At 39.0% G+C, this 20,154-nt stretch overlaps 1 protein-coding gene across 1 annotated transcript; it reads left to right on the plus strand.

Annotated features, from left to right (window-relative positions):
- Nucleotides 1-2,704: 2,704 nt before the first annotated feature.
- LOC139707098 (olfactory receptor 4C46-like) lies at nt 2,705-4,637 on the plus strand. The gene is made up of 2 exons (XM_071617091.1): nt 2,705-3,611; nt 4,618-4,637. The coding sequence occupies exons 1-2, from the start codon at nt 2,705-2,707 to the stop codon at nt 4,635-4,637; spliced, it is 927 nt and encodes a 308-aa protein (XP_071473192.1).
- Nucleotides 4,638-20,154: the final 15,517 nt, after the last annotated feature.

Genomic DNA, 20,154 nt, shown 5'->3' on the forward strand with positions numbered 1-20,154 from the left:
GCATAGGTCCTCAATGCAGGAAATTCCCCACTCAAGAGGGGAAGAGTCTCTTTCCAGGATGCCTGCTCCTAAGACAAAACATTCCCATCAAAGGAAATAATTAATCCCAGGAGAGAAAGCACAGCTACCAGCAAGGTCCAGGTGTCTTTGTAGAAACCTCTTTAAATACCCAGATAGTGCAGAAGGAAACACTTTCTGTTGTAGTCAGTTCAAGAGCAAGATTCTTCATGACTAGAAAGATCTACTTGAATGTTTCCCTTCAAACTGTGTACCTCCTGCACTGAAGCCCAGGTCATATTTCCGTAGTGAATCAAGTAAATCCATTCTGAATTCTAACCCTGGGTTTTTTTTTTGGTTTTTTTTGTGAGGCATCCAAGGTTTTGTGTAAGAAGGAAAGATTTGGACTTCTAAGGACACTTCCTTAGTATCTGTTGATTTGATATAGAATTATCTGTATAGTCCCTTTCAATTTTAATATTGAAAGGTTCTTATTCTAAGTGGAGGTCACTTTGAAGATGGGATTGCTTCTGAATACCTATAAGCATCATTAAAACTCTCTAAGATTATAAGGTAAGTTCTTCAACAGAACTGATCTTATTAAATATTGGTACTTCTCATATACTATAATTATAATTTTTCAGAATACTTAAGTTCAGTCATGGGGAATTTCATCAACATTCTAATTTTTCAAGAAATAACAATTCTCGTTAACCTGATTTAACAATGAACAATTCAATTCAAGAGTCATAAAGATGAAACAGTAGTTCTCTAGCAAACAGAACTAATATTTTACCATGAAATACTCTTTTGTTAACTAAGATAATTTACAGAAGTGGAAAAAAAGTTTAAATGTACCCCCCACACATGAGACCTAAATATGAATACTAGATGGCCTAAGACATCAGATACTGAGTACAGTAAAACATGGAGAAATCAATGGCTATGGATAATATAGGTCTTTGTGGCTTCTTTACAAGTAATATTGAAGAGAATTCTTTCATTTTTCAGTGTGAATTCTGCACATGTGCTGGGTGCATACAGTTAAACATAAAAGAAAATCCTATATGTGCCCTCAGAACAGTGGTAGTTATGTTCATATAACAATTATTAGAACAACCCATGAGATGATATTCTTAATTTTTATTTCATAGATAGATGAAGTAGATGTAGGCTTTGCCAGGAAACCTACCCCAGAGAAGAATTCCAAGTGGAAGCACCAAGATTCTAATCAGATTTTCCCTGATACTCATGCCAAGATGCTTAGCTATGTGACAAAATGGAATTTTCCATCAGGGTCTGTAATCCATTTTGAAATGGTATTGGAAAATCGAGAATTGATTGTGAGAGACAGAGGAGGACAAATGTACTCTCTCCAAGAATGCAGAAACATTTATTTTCTTAGTATTTGACAGTTCAAACGGATCACTATCTATGTCTGTTGATGAAATTACTTCTATGAAGTTGTATCTCATGTAGCAGTTAATTAATTATAATAATTATGCTCATGTCAAAAGAGGATTACTAGTACAACATTTCTATACCATGGTAATATATGGAATATAAGTTAAAGCTGAGAATTTCAAGGATAATACATTTTGACAACTTGGAGGACAAAAATAAATAGAATAAGAAAAATCTGAGTCATGTTCTTAGCTCTGCCATGTATTAGCTGCTTTTCTTAGAGCAGGATTCTTAATTTCTCTCTGCTTTTCTAACAAGCAAAATAAGTATAATTATACCTATAAGATGATGATATTCAGCAATTGCTAGTCTTGAAGTGAGGATTAAATCAGCAGGCATTTGGAAAAGCATTTAGAACACCTAAGGAGTTCAATGAGTTTTGGTAAGCATTGCCATAGCTAAACCACTGCAAACATTTGTCTCTGAGATTGTTTCCTTATCTATGCAATGAAGTAGAATGTACCACACAGGTTATTCTAAGTATTAAAAAGAATCATGTGTGCAAAGCACTTGGTACCAAGAAATACACAGGAAAAAACACTGCAATTTGTCATTGACTATTATGAAGTTCTTGGGTTTAGTAATTAAGTATTATGAATTATTTCACAAGAGCTTTTTATACTTACATTTCCATCACTATTGCACTGCTATTCTTTCCATCAACTCTCCCCACTAGTCTGCTACCTGGGGTTCCCAGATCTGGCTTCCTCTATTCACTGAACCTTGATCAGTGTCTTCCAGGAAACACAGTGGCGATTAGAAGAGTAATGCCCCAGATTCACCCTTCCTCAAGTTCCTTATCACACTTGCACTAATTTTCTCAGTTATGTATTATAGTTTTCCTTTTCCTAAGAATAAAGATTGTTAACTATACAATGATGGCTGTTGCATCCATCTTCTGCCTCCCTTATGGGATTAATTGCCACAATCTGTGCAATCCATTACTTATGTTTAGTCTCATCATCTGAAAATTCACAGTGTACTCAGGTGTGTCTGTAAGTTTCTCATGCAGAAGCTTCTGGAAGAATCAACATTCAGGAAGTATTTGAGTCATCTGTAAAAACACAGAATGTTTTTCTTAAAAAGAAAGAAAAAAATACTTATAAATAAGGAAAAACACTCATCAAATCTCAGTGCACAATAGAATCTAGGCTTTCAATTTTATTACAATACAGAAGTTTAATAATTTCAAAGTTTTACCTGCTCACCCCCAGGTACTATAATAAATTTTCACAGGAAGTACATGGAGAAGAGAAATGTGACAGAGTTTGTTCTACTGGGACTTACACAAAACCCAAAGATGCAGAAAATTATATTTGCTGTGTTTTTGCTCATCTACATCATCTCTGTGTTAGCAAATTTGTTCACCGTGATTACCATCATTTCCAGCCCACTGTTGGGCTCCCCCATGTACTTTTTTCTGGCCTATCTCTCCTTTATTGATGCCTGCTTTGCCTCTGTCAGTATGCCTAAATTCATCGTGGATTCACTGCATGAAAAGAAGACCATCCTGTTCAATGGATGCATGGCCCAAGTCTTTGGAGAACATTTCTTCTCAGGTGCAGAGGTCATTCTGCTTACGGTGATGGCCTATGACCGCTATGTGGCCATCTGCAAGCCCTTGCACTATGCAACCATCATGAACTGGAGAGTGTGTGCCCTGCTAGTGGGAGTGTCCTGGATGGGAGGCTTTCTCCATGCAACCATCCAGATCCTCTTCATCTTCCGACTACCCTTCTGTGGCCCTAATGTCATTGATCACTTTATGTGTGATCTGAGCCCTCTGCTAAACCTGGCCTGCACTGATACCCGCATTCTGGGGTTCATTGTTGTTGCCAACAGTGGGTTCATCTGCCTGCTAATCTTCCTCCTCTTGCTGGTCTCCTATGGGGTCATCCTGTGCTCCCTGAGGACACAGAGCCTAGAGGGTAGGCGTAAAGCCCTGTCCACCTGTGTCTCCCACATCACAGTGATCCTTTTATTCTTTTCTCCCACCTTATTTGTGTACCTAAGACCTGCAGTTACGTTACCTATCGATAAGGCAGTTGCTGTTTTCTATGCTATGATAGTGCCTATGTTAAATCCTTTGATCTACACCTTGAGAAATGCCCAGATGAAAAGCACCATTAGGAAATTATTTACTAGGAAATATGCCTGAAGACCAACGTTGATGTAATCCAGGAAAGGACCCTTTGAATGATCTTAGCAAGCAGTACTTAAGCGATTAAAAAAAAAATCATTCAAAAATTCTTTTGATCAATCTCATGAGATTTAAGAAATTATAATTTTTGTGTTTGAATTTGCATCATGAATTTCAGTATTATCCATAAATGTAAAACACCAATAATTAAAATAAAAAACAAACAAGCAAACACCTTATGCTTTCAAGGAAGAAAAAAATTGATTCAGCGAAAGGGAAAACTACTTCAGGACAACTCTGAATCTTTGCAAACCTTTACCAAATTAGGGCTTGATTTTGCTATCTTCATTCATTTTATTTATCAGGAAAATGACAAAAAACAAGTTATTAGAACACATCTAGCAATGATCCTGCAATTAAAACTGACTTACCAGATTATACTGTTAATTTCTATGTTACAAGAACAAGTAATTATAATAAATAGACCATATTATTGTACTGATTATCATTTATGGGGAAAAGACAGTGTTGAACACACTGCAGAGTTGAATTTCCATACCTAAATATCCAATGGTTTTTATAAAAATTTCTTGTAAATATACATATCACAATTGATGGTAATATGTTTTGAGGAATATTATGGTAAGTAAGGACTTTAGGGCTACAAAACTGAAACAATAATAACCTTTGATTGGCAAGTGATGCAGATTCAACCAAATTTCCTTGTAGTCTTCAGAAAGGCTGTGTATACTCAGGTTGCTGTACTCTGATAACCGATGATAAAGAGGGGTGAGTCAAAATAAAAGAATGCTTGAAGGTCAGGCAAAAACTCCTAGTTGAATAATGCACAGCGAGACTATATTAAATACTTGCCTCCTAGCAAACAATAGTTTCTCCAATGTAGTACAATATTTGCCTCTGATAAATGGTGAATGAAGAATGAATGTTAAAGTAACATAAATAATTAAAAAAAATAGAGTAAAAATGAGTCCTGAAGACTACAGGTTGTTTTTCACTGTCATCTGATTCAGACTGACCTCTGAGGGAAACCACAATTACTGAGGAATGAGAAATAATTTAGAACTGAGTTTCTGAGCATATGAGCAAATAGTATATCATGATATTCTTTCAGCAAGATTTCATTATCCTCTGCATAGGGGCTGTTTATGATTTTTCTGTTATGTGGTGGTAACATTCATTAGTAAAAACTATTTTGTAAAATGTATACATCTGTCTATACAAAAGCAATTTCAGGATAATTTTTGTTGTTGTTCAATGTTTCTGTCATTCATTAATAAACCTAAATATTTGGTTCCAAAAATATTAATATTTTGGGTGACTTCTGAGGCGAACAAAACACACCTAGGTTCTTCTTTCATGGTGTTTAAGTGACAGACACCAGAAGGGAGTGGGAAAATACTGGTGAGTGTTATACAAACATGTTAAGATGGACAGGATACTATGAGGACAGGTTGGATGGATAATAAACAAAGACCTGGAGAGAGGGTGCTGACAGAAAAGGATTCCCAGAAAGAAAGACATAAAAATGGCCCTCATGGGATAAAATTGGGCAAGAAGAGTGAAGAGGAAAGATGTTGGATCAAAGCATTCCTATGACAGGTAAGTTAAAAACAAAACATGCAGGAAACCTAAATCATTCAGCATGACTGTGGTTATTAATTTATATTGTTATTCAACAAGCTTTACACTAAGGTAGTGTAGAGGTAAATTGCAATCCTGAGAATGGGAAGATAGAAACAAGCAAGACCAAAAAAGATCTCAAAATTGTATTAAAGGTTAATGGCAAAAACCGTGGGCAAAACATAGGAAGTATCTTTAAGATGGTGAGTGACACAATTATATTTTACTTTATAATAACTTGGTTTCCAGTATGATAAAGAATAAATAAATATGAAGGGCAGGAGGGAAGCAGAAGCCTAGTATAATGATCTGAGGGTAAAAGGCTGGGGTTGAATTCTCATCCTGCTGGTGAACAGACAGAATGTTGGACACTGGAATCATGCTCAAATCCCTCCACCAGGCCACTGTGCACAAGACCCAGGTATTGTCACTGGGTTGCTAAGAGTTCACAGCCCTAACCATTTTTGGACAAATACACCAAAGAAAATAGAAAATTCTATCCAGGGATTATTCCCACTATTTTATGACCCTCAAGTGGAAAAATGAAAGACTATCACAAGAATGTTAAAAGGTTGTATCCCTTTGCCCCTTGCAGAACAAATTATGTACTACAATTATGACAATGGTCCAATTCATGCTTTGAATATAGCCCTTGGTGCTCTAAAACAGACATTTTTTTTCTCTTCTCCCTCTTTTCCTCCCTAATCATTTCTCCATAACCCCTCCTACGAATTTCAGGGGAAAATGGGATTCCTTTTGAACCTCTCTTTAAAATCTCTCTTTTGCCCCTGATGGAGAGAATCACACATGCTAGGACAGGAGTCCCCTGTGTTTCTCTTTTGCTAGAAAAGCAATGAAACTTCTTTTATCCCTTTTCTCAAAACCTTGTCTTCCTTATTGGATGGTTATCAGCGATGGAACCTAAATCACACAATGAACACTCCAGAGCTGCCAAGGCCCCAGGCTAAATCTGACTTTACTGGAGACCACACACTTTTCTCCTTCTCTCATCAGACTTATTTAGTCCCTGCTTTCAAATGACAAATTCATAGAAATACCCACAACAGGATCATTATCACAAACTGAAATAGAGAAATAGTTCCCCATATATTTAGAAGTTATAGAGAATCAATTAATGAGGAAGATTAGAAAGAGGAGTCATGGGTGAGATCCAGGTTCTGGCTTCCATCACAAGATGGATGAGGGAACTGAGAAGATGGAATGGAGAGAACTTTGCAAATGACAAGGGCCTCTCCATCTCCAGCAGAGGTGCCTGTAACTAGAGCAGGGGGTCTCCCAGCCTGTCTAAGGAGTGCTCCAGAGTTGTCTGAAGAAACCACAATGGTCTCCCCTGAAAGAGGTTCCCTGTAAGACAAGGCTGACTCTGTTTGGGACTGACTACTAACCCCCCTTCCCCTTCTTGACTCCTAGACCTATAACTAGGCTCAAGTTCCAAGAGGGACCTAAAAGAGCTACAATGTGTGACCCATGAAAAGGTGAAATACGCTCCAAAGGCTTGATGATTTTTCTAATTTATGCAGACATAAATGCAGGAATATATGTGTGAATATATGCAAAGAATATGCAAGAATGATGAAATAGACATAAATCAGGTCAAATTTACTGATATAGATTTCATTAATCGGATGCTTTCTTTAACACTGCAGATCGGGGAGTTGAAAAGGACTCTGGTTATTCAACTGCAACAACAAGGACCAAATGAGGCTCTCAGTGAGTAAATTAGAATGTTTTAGGAGTTAATGGCTAAAAGGAATTCAAAGGCATAAAGAAAACAGATACAGTGTGATTTGTCATTTAAGACCTACTTGCCCACCCTAAGAGAGTCCAGAAGACATAAATTTCATCATAACCATGAGTAGTAAGTGAGTGAGAGGAGCCCTGACATCCTTGAGGACTTCTGTGATTGCTCTTTCCTGTTAGACGGAACCCCTCAGTGAAAACTGTGGTCGCCGGCCTGGAAACTCTAACTGCAAAGTGAATAATTGGACCCAGAAATAGCAGGGGTCAAGTGGCAGCTCTTGATATCCAAAGTTTTAATCGTGTGGTTGCTGCAGTATAAGGGAGATACAGAAGGGGTTAGGCAGCCAGGGCAAGATGGCAAGAAGGTGAGTAAGGAGGTGGGGGTAGGGGTCAGGGCCAGGAAAAAGGAGCATGGAGAGGGAGGGTCTGCTTGATGAAAGTGCTCCTGGACACACCAGAGATTCCAGTCAGATACACAAGTCTGTATTCCTGCCCCTAAGCCAGGGATCCAATACAAAACTAAAACAGATGTGTGGACAGAGGGGACTCCAACCATTAATACCGAAGAAAATGTGGACAGGGGAGGATACAGGAGAGGAGGAAATTCCAGAAATCATAAAAAGGACAAGATAAAACTACCTCAACAGATTCCTGGCTTCTCTTTGGAGCGATGCTCTGTGTAACTTTTGCGATAAACCTGCTGCTCTGTGTCTTGCTCTGCATTTTTTGCTGAACAGAGTCAATGAACCCAACATCCCTGGATGGTGACAAGTGAACAGCAGAGTTAAAGAAGAAGCCAACTGGCCTGAAGAGACCTATGACTTTGGCTGGTCGATTTCAGGCTTCCTATTAGTGAAATACTATAGAAATCCTAATGAGTTCTTACTTTGATATAGTGAAGAAGAAAAGTTCAAGTGAATGAAATAAAAACTGAATTCTCAAATCAGAAATTCATGCTTCCCGACCCCACAGTATGTAGATCGTAGCCAACTTTTTCTTCTATCAGACGGCGCGTCTCTGATTTGATATCAAGCTCCTTGATCCATTTTGAATTCACTTTTGTGCATGGCGAGAGAAAGGGATTCAGTTTCATTTTGTTGCATATGGATTTCCAGTTTTCCCAGCACCATTTGTTGAAGATGCTATCCTTCCTCCATTGCATGCTTTTAGCCCCTTTATCAAATATAAGATAGTTGTAGTTTTGTGGATTGGTTTCTGTGTCCTCTATTCTGTACCATTGGTCCACCCGCCTGTTTTGGTACCAGTACCATGCTGTTTTTGTTACTATTGCTCTGTAGTATAGTTTGAAGTCTGGTATCGCTATACCGCCTGATTCACACTTCCTGCTTAGCATTGTTTTTGCTATTCTGGGACTTTTAGTTTTCCATATGAATTTCATGATTGCTTTCTCTATTTCTACAAGAAATGCCGTTGGGATTTTGATTGGCATTGCATTAAACCTATAGAGAACTTTTGGTAATATCGCCATTTTGATGATGTTAGTTCTGCCTATCCATGAGCAGGGTATATTTTTCCATCTTCTAAGATCTTCTTCTATGTCTCTCTTTAGGGTTCTGTAGTTTTCATTGTATAAGTCTTTCACCTCTTTTGTTAGGTTGATTCCCAAGTATTTTATTTTTTTTGAGGATATTGTGAATGGAGTGGTTGTCCTCATTTCCATTTCAGAGGATTTGTCGCTGATATACAGGAATGCCTTTGATTTATGCATGTTGATTTTATATCCTGCCACTTTGCTGAATTCATTTACTAGCTCTAATAGTTTCTTTGTAGACCCTTTTGGGTCAGCTAGGTATAAAATCATGTCATCTGCAAATAGTGATAATTTAAGTTCTTCTTTTCCTATTTTTATGCCTTAGGACATCCATAGCACAAGAGTTAATAACTAGAATCAACAAATGGGACTTACTCAAACTAAAAAGTTTTTTTTTTTTTTTCTCAGCAAAAGAAACAATAAGAGAGGTAAATAGGGAGCCTACATCCTGGGAACAAATCTTTACTCCTCACATTTCAGATAGAGCCCTAATATCCAGAGTACACAAAGAACTCAAAAAATTAGACAATACGATAACAAATAACCCAATCAACAAATGGGCCAAGGACCTGAACAGACACTTCTCAGAGGAGGACATACAATCAATCAACAAGTACATGAAAAAATGCTCACCATCTCTAGCAGTCAGAGAAATGCAAATCAAAACCACACTAAGACACCATCTCAGTCCAGTAAGATTGGCAGCCATTATGAAGTCAAACAACAAGTGCTGGCAAGGATGTGGGGAAAAGGGTACACTTGTACATTGCTGGTGGGACTGCAAATTGGTGCAGCCAATTTGGAAAGCAGTATGGAGATTTCTTGGAAAGCTGGGAATGGAACCACCATTTGACCCAGCTATTCCCCTTCTCGGTCTATTCCCTAAAGACCTAAAAAGAGCATGCTACAGGGACACTGCTACATCGATATTCATAGCAGCACAATTCACAATAGCAAGACTGTGGAACCAACCTAGATGCCCTTCAATAGACGAATGGATAAAAAAAATGTGGCATTTATACACAATGGAGTATTACTATGCATTAAAAAATGACAAAATCATAGAATTTACAGGGAAATGGATGGCATTAGAGCAGATTATGCTAAGTGAAGCTAGCCAATCCCTAAAAAACAAATGCCAAATGTCTTCTTTGATATAAGGAGAGTAACTAAGAACAGAGTAGGGACGAAGAGCATGAGAAGAAGATTAACAGTAAACAGGGATGAGAGGTGGGAGGGAAAGGGAGAGAGAAGGGAAATTGCATGGAAATGGAAGGAGACCCTCAGGATTATACAAAATTACATACAAGAGGAAGTGAGGGGAAAGGGAAAAATAATACAAGGGGGAAAAAATGAATGACAGTAGAGGGGGTAGAGAGAGAAGAGGGGAGGGGAGGGGAGGGGAAGGGGGATAGTAGAGGATAGGAAAGGCAGCAGAATACAACAGACACTAGTATGGCAACATGTAAATCAATGGATGTGTAACTGATGTGATTCTGCAATGTGTATATGGGGTAAAAATGGGAGTTCATAACCCACTTGAATCAAAGTGTGAAATATGATATATCAAGAACTATGTAATGTTTTGAACAACCAACAATAAAAATTAAAAAAAAATAAAATTATGAGATATTAAAAAAATAAAAGGATATAACATCCACCAAAAAAAAATAAAATAAAATAAAAATTGAAGGATAGAAACAACCCTCTTTCCAGTTCCTGACAATTAGAAAACAAAACAAAAAAAAAGAAATTCATGCTTCCTCAATCAACATCCAGACTTGAGCCATTCTGCAGATCCAGAAACCCTGAAATTAAAGAGAAGCTGGATATGCTTGAGGTAGGAGCCAGGAGCACTGCCTCAAATTTATGTTGATCTGTCTTCAAGATACCCCAAAGCCTTTTTCAGGTTATCTTTGCATTAGAAGAAGAGAAATAATAGGAATTGCTGTGACTACTGAACCTATGGAGCAGAGAATATCGTGGTGGAAAAGGCTAAGTAGAAGCTGGTAGGTCTTACTATTCAGGTGTGATTCTCACCACATTCAACTGAACTACTTGTCCTGTGCAAAGACAGATGGTTATGGAAAAATTATAGTGAAATTCCATTAGCTTGATCAGATGGGAATTCCAATTTCAGCTTTTGTACCAAATGTGGTTTCATTGTTTGAACAAATTAAAACATCCCCCTGGTGTTTCATATGTAGCTAATAATCTGGCAAACCTTCTCCATACTTTTTAATAAAGGACCATCAGAAGCAATTTGGTCTCATCCAAAAAAGCCAGTAATGCACATTCTTTCTCCTAAAAAAAGAAGTGATGTTTTATCCCTAATTCATAATTCTCTCTCCCAAACCCAAGCAACCCCTCATAGAGGGAGAAACTCAATAATTATTGTTTCAAAAAAACACAGAAAAAATCATTTAACACTTCAATGGAGATGAAAATAAATTAAAAATCAAAAGATCCTCTAGCTCAAGATGTATTGTTTAATTAATCAGAGGGCATCGATAGCAAAAATAGATCAAAAAGAAGAGAAAATTAATACCATTGAAGACTGTTCTTTGAGAATACACAGTCTGAGTAATAAAAAGAAAAAAAGAATAAAAAGAAATGAACCAAGACTTATAGGGATTTTAAGGTAGAATTAAATGTTAAAATAGTTGAGTTCTGGGAGCTCAAGAGGGACTTGAAAATGCCAAATTGTGGAAAACCTCTTCAAATGGATCAGAAAAGAATATTTTCCAAACCTAAGTAAATGTGGATATCCAGGTACAAAAAGAGCAGAGTTGCCAGTCAGGTTTAACTCTACTATCCACTATGAAAATTAGTGTGGAGTTTCCTCAAAAAACTGAAAAAGAGTTGCCATGTAATCCAGTTATGCTACTCCTGGGTATATATCAGTGTCTATCAATAGATGAATGGTTTTTAAAATATAGAGAATTCAGCATAAATAAGAATGAAATTCTGTCATTTGCAACAACAGGGTGAAGGCCATTATGTTAAGGGAAGTAAACCTGGCACATAAAGACGGGACTGCCTGACCTCAGCCACACTGGAAACTGAAAAGGTTGATCTCATAGAAATTAAAAATAGAATGGTGTTTAGCTGTGGCTGGGGAGAGCAGGAGGTAGATGATGGGGAAATACTGATCTTTGGGTAGTGAGCTGCAGTTATGAATAAGAAGCTCAGGGTGCTGTAGCACTCGGGGATGACCATAATACGATGTACATTTCTAAAGACATGATAAATGTTTGAGGAGATAAATATGATTAACATAATTTAAACATTATACAATGTGTACATGTATAAAGTGGCACCTCATTAATATGGATAGCTTTTTATATTTTTAAACCTTAGTTTAAAAAGAATTAATCTTCATCCTAAAACAAGAATGAAATTATGGCATTTACAAGTAAATAGATGGTGCAGAGAATATCATGCTAAAAGAAAATAAGCCAATCCCAAAGAACCAAAGGCAGAATGTTTTCTCTGCTATGCAGATGCTAATTCACAATGGGGGAGGGGTCTAGGGAAGAATACAATTACTTTAGATTACCAAAGAGAAGTGAAGGAAGGGAAGGAGGTACAGGGGTATAAAGGATTGTGGAATGAAACAGACATTATTACCTTATATACATATACGACTGAATGACCAGTGTGATTCTACCATGTACAATCAGAAAAAAAGATAAATTATACTCCACTTATGTATGATATATCAAAGTGAATTAATGTATTCTACTGTCATTTGTAACTAATTAGGACAAATAAAAAGATTTTTAAAAATAATAATTAATACCAGTAAAATGTGCTATACTTTGAATAAACATTTCTAGGAAGAAGACATACCAGTGGACAGCAGATAAACTAAAAGGTGCTTGATGTCAATATAAACATCAAGAAAAATGCAAATCAAATCACAATAAGATATCAACTCAATCTGATAGGATTGGAATTATAAAAATCAAACAAACAAAAACAGAAAGATAATAAATGTTGTTAAGGATGTGAGAAAAAGGAAATGTTTTTCCACTGTTTTTGTTAATATAAATTGGTTCAGCCTTTACAGAAAAGAGTATGGAGTTTTCTAAAATAGTTTCAAAAACAAAAAATATCAGCCTTTATAAAGAAGAAAATCATTATTTGTATTCTTGATGATTTCCCTTCTAACCTCAGTGAGATGAAATCTCATCACAGTTTTGATTTGCCTCTCTTTGATTACTAGGGATGTTGAACAGTTTTTTTTTTAAATATATTTGTATTTCTTCTTTTGTGTAATGTGTTTTTCTTTTCACCATTTATTTATTGGTTTATTTGTCATTTTGCTGTTGTTTGTTGGTTGTTTTTTTTAAATTTTTGGATCTTTGCTCTTTTATTTTGTTGTTGTTGTTGTTTGATGTCAAGCTTTTGAGTTTTTTTTTTTTTTTTTTTTTTTAAGTATTCTGGATTCTGTTGGAGGAAGAGCTTAAAAAGATCTTCTCCCACTCTGTATGCTCTCTCTGCATGCTTGTGTTTCCTTTGATGTGCAGAAGATTTTTAATTTCATGCCATGCCATCTTACTTATTGATTTTTGGTTTTTATTTCTTGAGCTTTAGAAGTCTTGTTAAGGAAATGGATGCCTGTACCAATATGTTTGAGTACTAAGTCTGTCTTCTAGAACTTGAAAGGTTTCTTGTGTAATTTTTAGGTGTGTTTGATCCACAGTGAGAAAAGGTATCTTCATTCATTTTCAGTAGGACTGCAAATTAGTATAACCTCTTTGGAAAACGGTATAGTGCTTCCTTAAACCACCAGGAATGGAACCACAAATTCACCCAGCTATCTCAGTCCTTGGTGTTTATTCAAAAGAAGTAAAGTCAGCATACTATAGTGATACAGGCACATGAATGTTTATAGGACCACAACCCATAATAGCCAAGTTACAGAATAAGCTCAGGTGCCTGTCAACAGATGGGTGAATAAAAAAAATGTATACACACAATATGCAGTATACAGGAAAACTGGGGACTGAAATGGAACAAGTTATACTCCATGCTTCTATAATTATGTCAAAGTGAGTCTTGATGTTATATATAAATATGAAGCATTAATAAAAAGGAAAATGAAGAAAATTCTGCCATTTGTAACATTTTGGATCAACCCAGAAAACATTAATGTTTAGAAAAATAAACCAGGCACAAAAGGGCAAACACAACATGACATCACTTACAGGATAAATCTAAAACAGTCTAACTCAGAGTTATAGAGTGGGTCTGTGGTTGTCATGAGCTAGGGAATGAAGAGGAAGAAGATGTCAATCAAATGGTATGATGTTTTGATTGCACAACATGAATAAGTTCTAGAGATTTATACACCATTGAGCTTATACTGATCAATATTGTCCAGGATGCTTAAAATACTGCTCAAAGGGCAGATTATGTGCTGCATGTCATCATCATCATTATACTAATAATATACAAGAAGTTGGATGGACACATTTGAAGATGGTCAGATAGGTGACCAAATAATTTCATGGCATAGATTACATGTTATATATGTACTGTATTTTGCATGTTAATTACTTCAAATAAATGTTTTTTTTTTTTAAAAATAATTTACAGACTTCCTAAAATGACTAAGTGGCAAATAAGTAACAATGAAGTTTTGTCCAATTGACAAAATGTTCAATGACTTGAACTCTCTGTGTTTTAAATATCTCTCCAAATCTGTAATGCTGCCAATCATTCCATACTGTGTCCCAGAGAACACTGTTATATAGACCTTTCTTTGGTGTCTGGCTACTTCCAAAACACAGGAAATAAGGAAAAGCACCATGTGCAGTTAAAAATAGCTGTCATTAATATGCCTTCACTTCTTTAACTCTCAAGCAATTCACGGTGGGTTTTCAGAAAGGATTTAATACTGATAAGAAAGAAGCCCCCTCTGTGACACATTTTCAGGTAAAATACATCGCTGGTACTCACACTGGATTAATGCTGCAATCCTATTTACATGGTGTTCATCTTTCCTAACAACCCAATTTCAGATAAAATAAATAAATAAATAAAAAAGAAATTACGTTCAAACTTCAGGGAATACAAGTCTCCATTCAGAGGCTAGTAATTTTCAAATATGTCTTTCCAGAATACCTGCTTCCAAGGTAATATATTTCCATCAAAATATATAATTAATTCCTGGGAGAGAAAGCACAGCTATAAGCTAGGTCTCTAAATTCTTCTGAAAACCTCTTAAAATTTCCTGGTCTTGTAAGATGGCAATATTTTTGGTTGTAGTTGATTCATCCAGAGCAAGATTCATCAGGAGTCACCCATTTGAATTATTTTTCTCCCAACATCCTGCCTTCTGTCCTACTGAATCAGAGGAACAGAATGATTTAATTTCTCCGAAACATACCAAGTGAATCCATTCTAAATCCAAATCACAGAATTTCTATTAAAATATTTAGGTTTCAAGTTAAAAAGAATGATTTAGACTTTAAAGGAAACATTTTTAATGACATTCGATTTGATGTTGGGTTACCTGAATATTCTCTTTGGAAGTTTGTTGTCACTTCACATTAAAATTCTTATTTCAAGAGGAGGTCTTTTTGAAGATGAAATTGATTCTGAACACTCAAAGCATAATTAAAATCATCTAAAAGTACTAAGGTAAGATTTTCTATAGTGTGGATGTTTATTAATTTTGTAATTTTTCATATGCAGAGATCATGACTTTTCAACATTTATCAAATGCAGTCATAGAGTGTCATTTGTTGAGTGTCATTTGTTATAGGATAATTCATCCTCATCTCCCTTTTTCAAAATATGGTTGTCAAATATCATTGAGAAAATTTAACATTAGACAATTTGAGACACATAGTGATGAAGCTTTATATAAAACCCAGCCCTCCAACAACAAGAAAATTTAGTTTGACATGAGACACCTCATTTAATAACCAAGACTCTGCAGATAAAAACAAAATTCAAGTACAACTTTTACACATTTAAGACTTGGATATCAATATTAAATGAAACAAATCATCAGCTGTAGAGCCCTAGTACAAACAAGAAGTCTTTCTGGGGTCAACTGCTGTGGGTAAAACACATGACTTCTCTAAAAGCAGTAATCCAGAAGATTCTTCTTTAGCTGACAGGAGATTTGAAAATGTCTCGATATTTTTACTCAAACTGTCAATTTAGCTTTGCTGAGTGCATACACAGTTATAAAAATAAATGAAAGCCCTATATGTGTCTCTAGATATGTGATGAATGTGCTCATGTAACAATCAATTCTCATAAAACCTATGAGGTGACATTCTCACTCTCACTTTGTAGATGATAATGCAGATGGGTGCAGGGCCAGGAAATGTATCCAGGTAAAAGAAGTTGCAAGCAGAAAAAAAAAAAAAAAAACAAGATTCAAATCTGGTCTTACTGACACTCAAATCAGTACACTTAACTTCATGAGGGTTGTATACAACATTTTCCAGCTGACTGTGGGGTCCATATTTTATAGTGGTATTAGAGAAGGCAGAACTGCATGTGAGGGACAGGCCAAGTGAAAGGAGCCCTTCTGAGAATGAAGAAATACTCATTTTCTTAATATCTGGGAGTTCAAATGAATTATTATGTATCTTTGTGTCTGCTGATGAAATTGCTTTGTATAAACTCTCTCTGAAGTAGTTCATCATAATTTATATAACATAGTATCGAATTTATAGTTAAAAGGAAGAGGAGAACAATATATGTTAAAGAACTGAAGGACAAAAAAATGAATAAAAATTGGACTAACCTGAAGCCAGACAAAGAGGTACATTCCCATAATTCCACCTACTAGGAAGCTGATGTAGGAGAATCACAATTTTAATGTCAGCCTGAGCAACATCATAAAACTCCATCTTTAAAAAGTATTTAATGATCTATTTATTCTCTTTTTTACTCTGCTACTTATTAGTTAATTTTTCTGGAAGAAGATTCTAAACTCCTCTGTGCAATATAAATAAGAGTAAAGATGGGAAGAAGGAAGATGGCGGCAAGGGGAGTGCATTGTCCCCGTGTGCTGCTTCACTGTGTGGGAGTATGACAAGTCAGGACGGCTAAAGGATATTTTGTTAGGAATTTCCAGCAATAGTGGGGTGCTCCAGAACCTGGAGGAAGGATTTCCATCGCACGAGGATCGGCTACGGGGACTCAAACGCGAGAGGTTTGTTGCACGGAGGGTAACACTGCTTATTCAGCAAATCGCCCCGCGGCTAAAGTCTGCAGAGCGCACTGGGATAGAGACGCAGGGTTACAGCGCTGCAGTTTCTGCCAGCCGCGCAAGCACCGTACTCAGGGCTGAATTCTGGGTTCGAGACGGGGGAAGGAAGCGGTCCATCTCGGTTCTCCACACCGGTCAGACCACAGAGGAGGCCAGCAGCCACCATGTTGGTAAACTGACGTCACCACCCCTGTTTTCGACTGACCGCAGCTCATTCAGCCATAGATCAGGTAATTTCAGGCTGCAATTCGCCTGCGGCTTGCAGACAGATTGCTAGGGTTCAGCGCCTGGGTGCTTCTTAGAACCTGATCCTATCGGAGCGAACACCGAGCGCGGGGCGGCCGAGTTCCGGCTCCCGGAACCGTCCCGGAACCGCCCTGGCCCAGGGCTGCGGAGCCTGCGGAGGGTGCTTCTTGGACCCTGCGCCTATCAGAGCATACACCAAGCACTAAGCAGTCGAATTCCGGCTCCCGGAACTGAGCCCGCGGGGACTGCTTCTTGGAGCTTACACTTATAGGAGCTTACACAGAGCACGGAGCGGCCGAGTTCCGGCTCCCGGAACCGACCCGGAACCGCCCTGGCCCAGGGCTGCGGAGCCTGCAGAGGCTGCTTCTTGGACCCTGCGTCTATCAGAGCATACACCAAGCACTAAGTAGCCGAATTCCGGCTCCCGGAACTGAGCCCGCGGGACTGCTTCTTGGAGCTTACACTTATAGGAGCTTACACAGAGCACGGAGCGGCCGAGTTCCGGCTCCCGTAACTTCCCTGGCCCGGGGCTAGGAGCCCGCGGAAATTGCTTCTCGGTCCGGGTCCTGCTGAGGGCCGGTCAGGACTCACCCGTTGCTTTGGTTGCCTGGCAAGGGGAACGAAATGCTGCCATTCGCATAGGATACCAACATGGCAGAGATCTGATGTCAGCAGAAAGTGGCGGAGGAGAGAACTTCATCAATACCAGCGGTGACATAAGCAGTTGGTCTCCTGGTAGGGGGGGTGAGGCACAGTCACCCGAGTCTCCTCAATTTGTCGTCGAGCCAGAGAGGAGGAGCCGGGCCGCCGCCAGCGCCCAGAGCAGGCCCAGCGACTCGCCAGCGTGGTGACGGCGTGACCCCAATTGGAGAGGGGGCGGAGCGGAGCCGCCACCCGCACCCGCAAGGTGGGCAGACCCGCGACCCAGTGGTACATGGGCGTGGTAGGAGGGGCAGGGCAGAGCCGCCGTTCGCGCGGGCAAGGTAAACAGACCTGTGACAGCCTGGCGGGTCAGGCCCAGTGGCTTGCCAGTGTGGTACACACATCACCCCAACTGGAGTAGGGGCAGAGCAGATCCTTCTGCCACGCCCGGATCAGGCCCTGCCGGTGTGGTGGTCACGTGACCCCAATTGGAGTGGGGGCGGAGCGGAACCGCCACCCGTGTCCGCAGGGCGAGCAGACCAGTGATCAACCTGCAGATCAGGCCCAGGGGTCCGCAGGCGTGGTAGGAGGGGCAGGGCAGATCCGCCACCCGCGCCTCCAAGGTAGGCAGACCTACAACAGACCAGCGGATCAGGCCCAGCAGCCTGCCGGCGTGGTACAAACACCACCCTAATTGGAGTAGTGGCAGAGCAGAGTCGCCGCCCGTGCCAGGAACAGGCCCAGCGTCCTGCAGGGGGGTAGTCACGACACCCCAACTGGAGTAGGGGCAGAGCAGAGCCTCCACCCGTGCCCGAAAGGTGGGCAGATCTGCGACCGACCAGCGGGACAGGCCCAGTGGCCTGCCGGTACGACAGACACGTCACCCCATTTGGAGTAGGGGCAGAGTAGAGCCGCCTCCCACGCCTGCAGGGTAGGCAAACCTGCAACCGACCGGCGGATCAGGCCCGGTGGCCTGCCGGCGTGGTACACTCGTCACCCCAATCGGAGCAGGGGCAGAACAGAGCTGCCGCCAGCTCCCAGAACAGGCCCAGTGACCTGCCGGCATGGTAGCCACGAAACCCCAATTGGAATAAGGAGAGAGCAGAGCCGCCGCCCGCACCTGCAGGAAAGATACGCAAGCAGTATGAAAAGACAAGGAAAGAAAGGACCACAAGCAATGCAGGTCAACGCAACTTTAGAAGAGGTAACAGCTGCAGCAGATGGAATGTCAGATAAAGAATTCAGGATATACATGCTTCAAATGATCTGGAGTATCAAGGAAGACATTAAACAGCAAAATCAGACAATGAAAGATCACTTCGACAATGAATTACGCAAACAAATCCAGGAAGCAAAGGATCAACTATACAGGGAGATAGAGGTTATAAAAAACAAACAAACAGAAATCCTAGAAATGCAGGAAGCAATAAACCAACTTAAAAACTCAATGGAGAATACTACCAGCAGAGTAGAACACTTAGAAGATAGAATATCAGACAATGAAGACAAAGTATTTCAACTGGAAAAGAACATAGACAGCTCAGCAAGACTGTTAAGGAACCATGAGCAGAACATTCAAAAAATATGGGATAACATTAAGAGACCAAACTTAAGAGTCATTGGGATACAGGAAGGTACAGAGCTCCAAACCAAAGGAATGAGAAGTCTATTTAATGAAATAATACAAGAAAACTTCCCAGACTTGAAGAATGAGACAGAATCCCAAATCCTAGAAGCCTACAGGACGCCGAATGTGCAAAATCATAAGAGATCCACACCTAGACACATTATAATGAAGATGCCCAACATACAGAATAAGGAGAGAATTTTAAAAGCTACAAGAGAAAGGAAGCAGATTACATTTAGGGGTAAGCCAATCAGGATAACAGCTGATCTCTCAACACAGACTCTGAAAGCTAGAAGATCCTGGAATAACATATTTCAAACACTGAAAGAAAATGGGTTCCAACCAAGAATTGTGTATCCAGCGAAATTAAGCGTCAGGATGGAAGATGAAATTAAAACCTTCCACGATAAACAAAAGTTTAAAGAATTTGCAGCTGGAAAACCATCTCTTCAAAACATCCTCGCCAAAGCATTACAGGAAGAGGAAATGGAAAATAACAATGAAAACCAACAGTGGGAGGTAGGACAATAAAGGGGGGGGGAATAATCAAAGAGGAAAACAAACCATGTTTAGTAACAGAAATAAACAAATATGGCTGGAAGAACAACACATATCTCAATAATAACCCTAAATGTTAATGGCTTAAACTCACCAATTAAGAGACACAGGCTAGTAGAATGGATCACAAAACAAGACCCAACAATATGCTGCATACAGGAGACGCATTTGATAGGAAAAGACATACATAGGCTGAAGGTGAAAGGTTGGGAAAAATCATATCACTCATATGGACTTCGGAAACAAGCAGGAGTATCCATATTCATATCAAATAAAATAGATTT

The sequence above is a fragment of the Marmota flaviventris genome, chromosome 9 (assembly GCF_047511675.1).
Source record: "Marmota flaviventris isolate mMarFla1 chromosome 9, mMarFla1.hap1, whole genome shotgun sequence".
Classification (NCBI taxonomy): domain Eukaryota; kingdom Metazoa; phylum Chordata; class Mammalia; order Rodentia; family Sciuridae; genus Marmota; species Marmota flaviventris.

Bases quoted from the DNA above. Each gene is read 5' to 3' on its own strand.
- LOC139707098 (XM_071617091.1), top strand. From the start codon at position 2,705: ATGGAGAAGAGAAATGTGACAGAGTTTGTTCTACTGGGACTTACACAA. The intron at 3,612-4,617 runs ATGCCTGAAGAC...GTTGTTTTTCAC, and splicing joins GAAATTATTTACTAGGAAAT to TGTCATCTGATTCAGACTGA.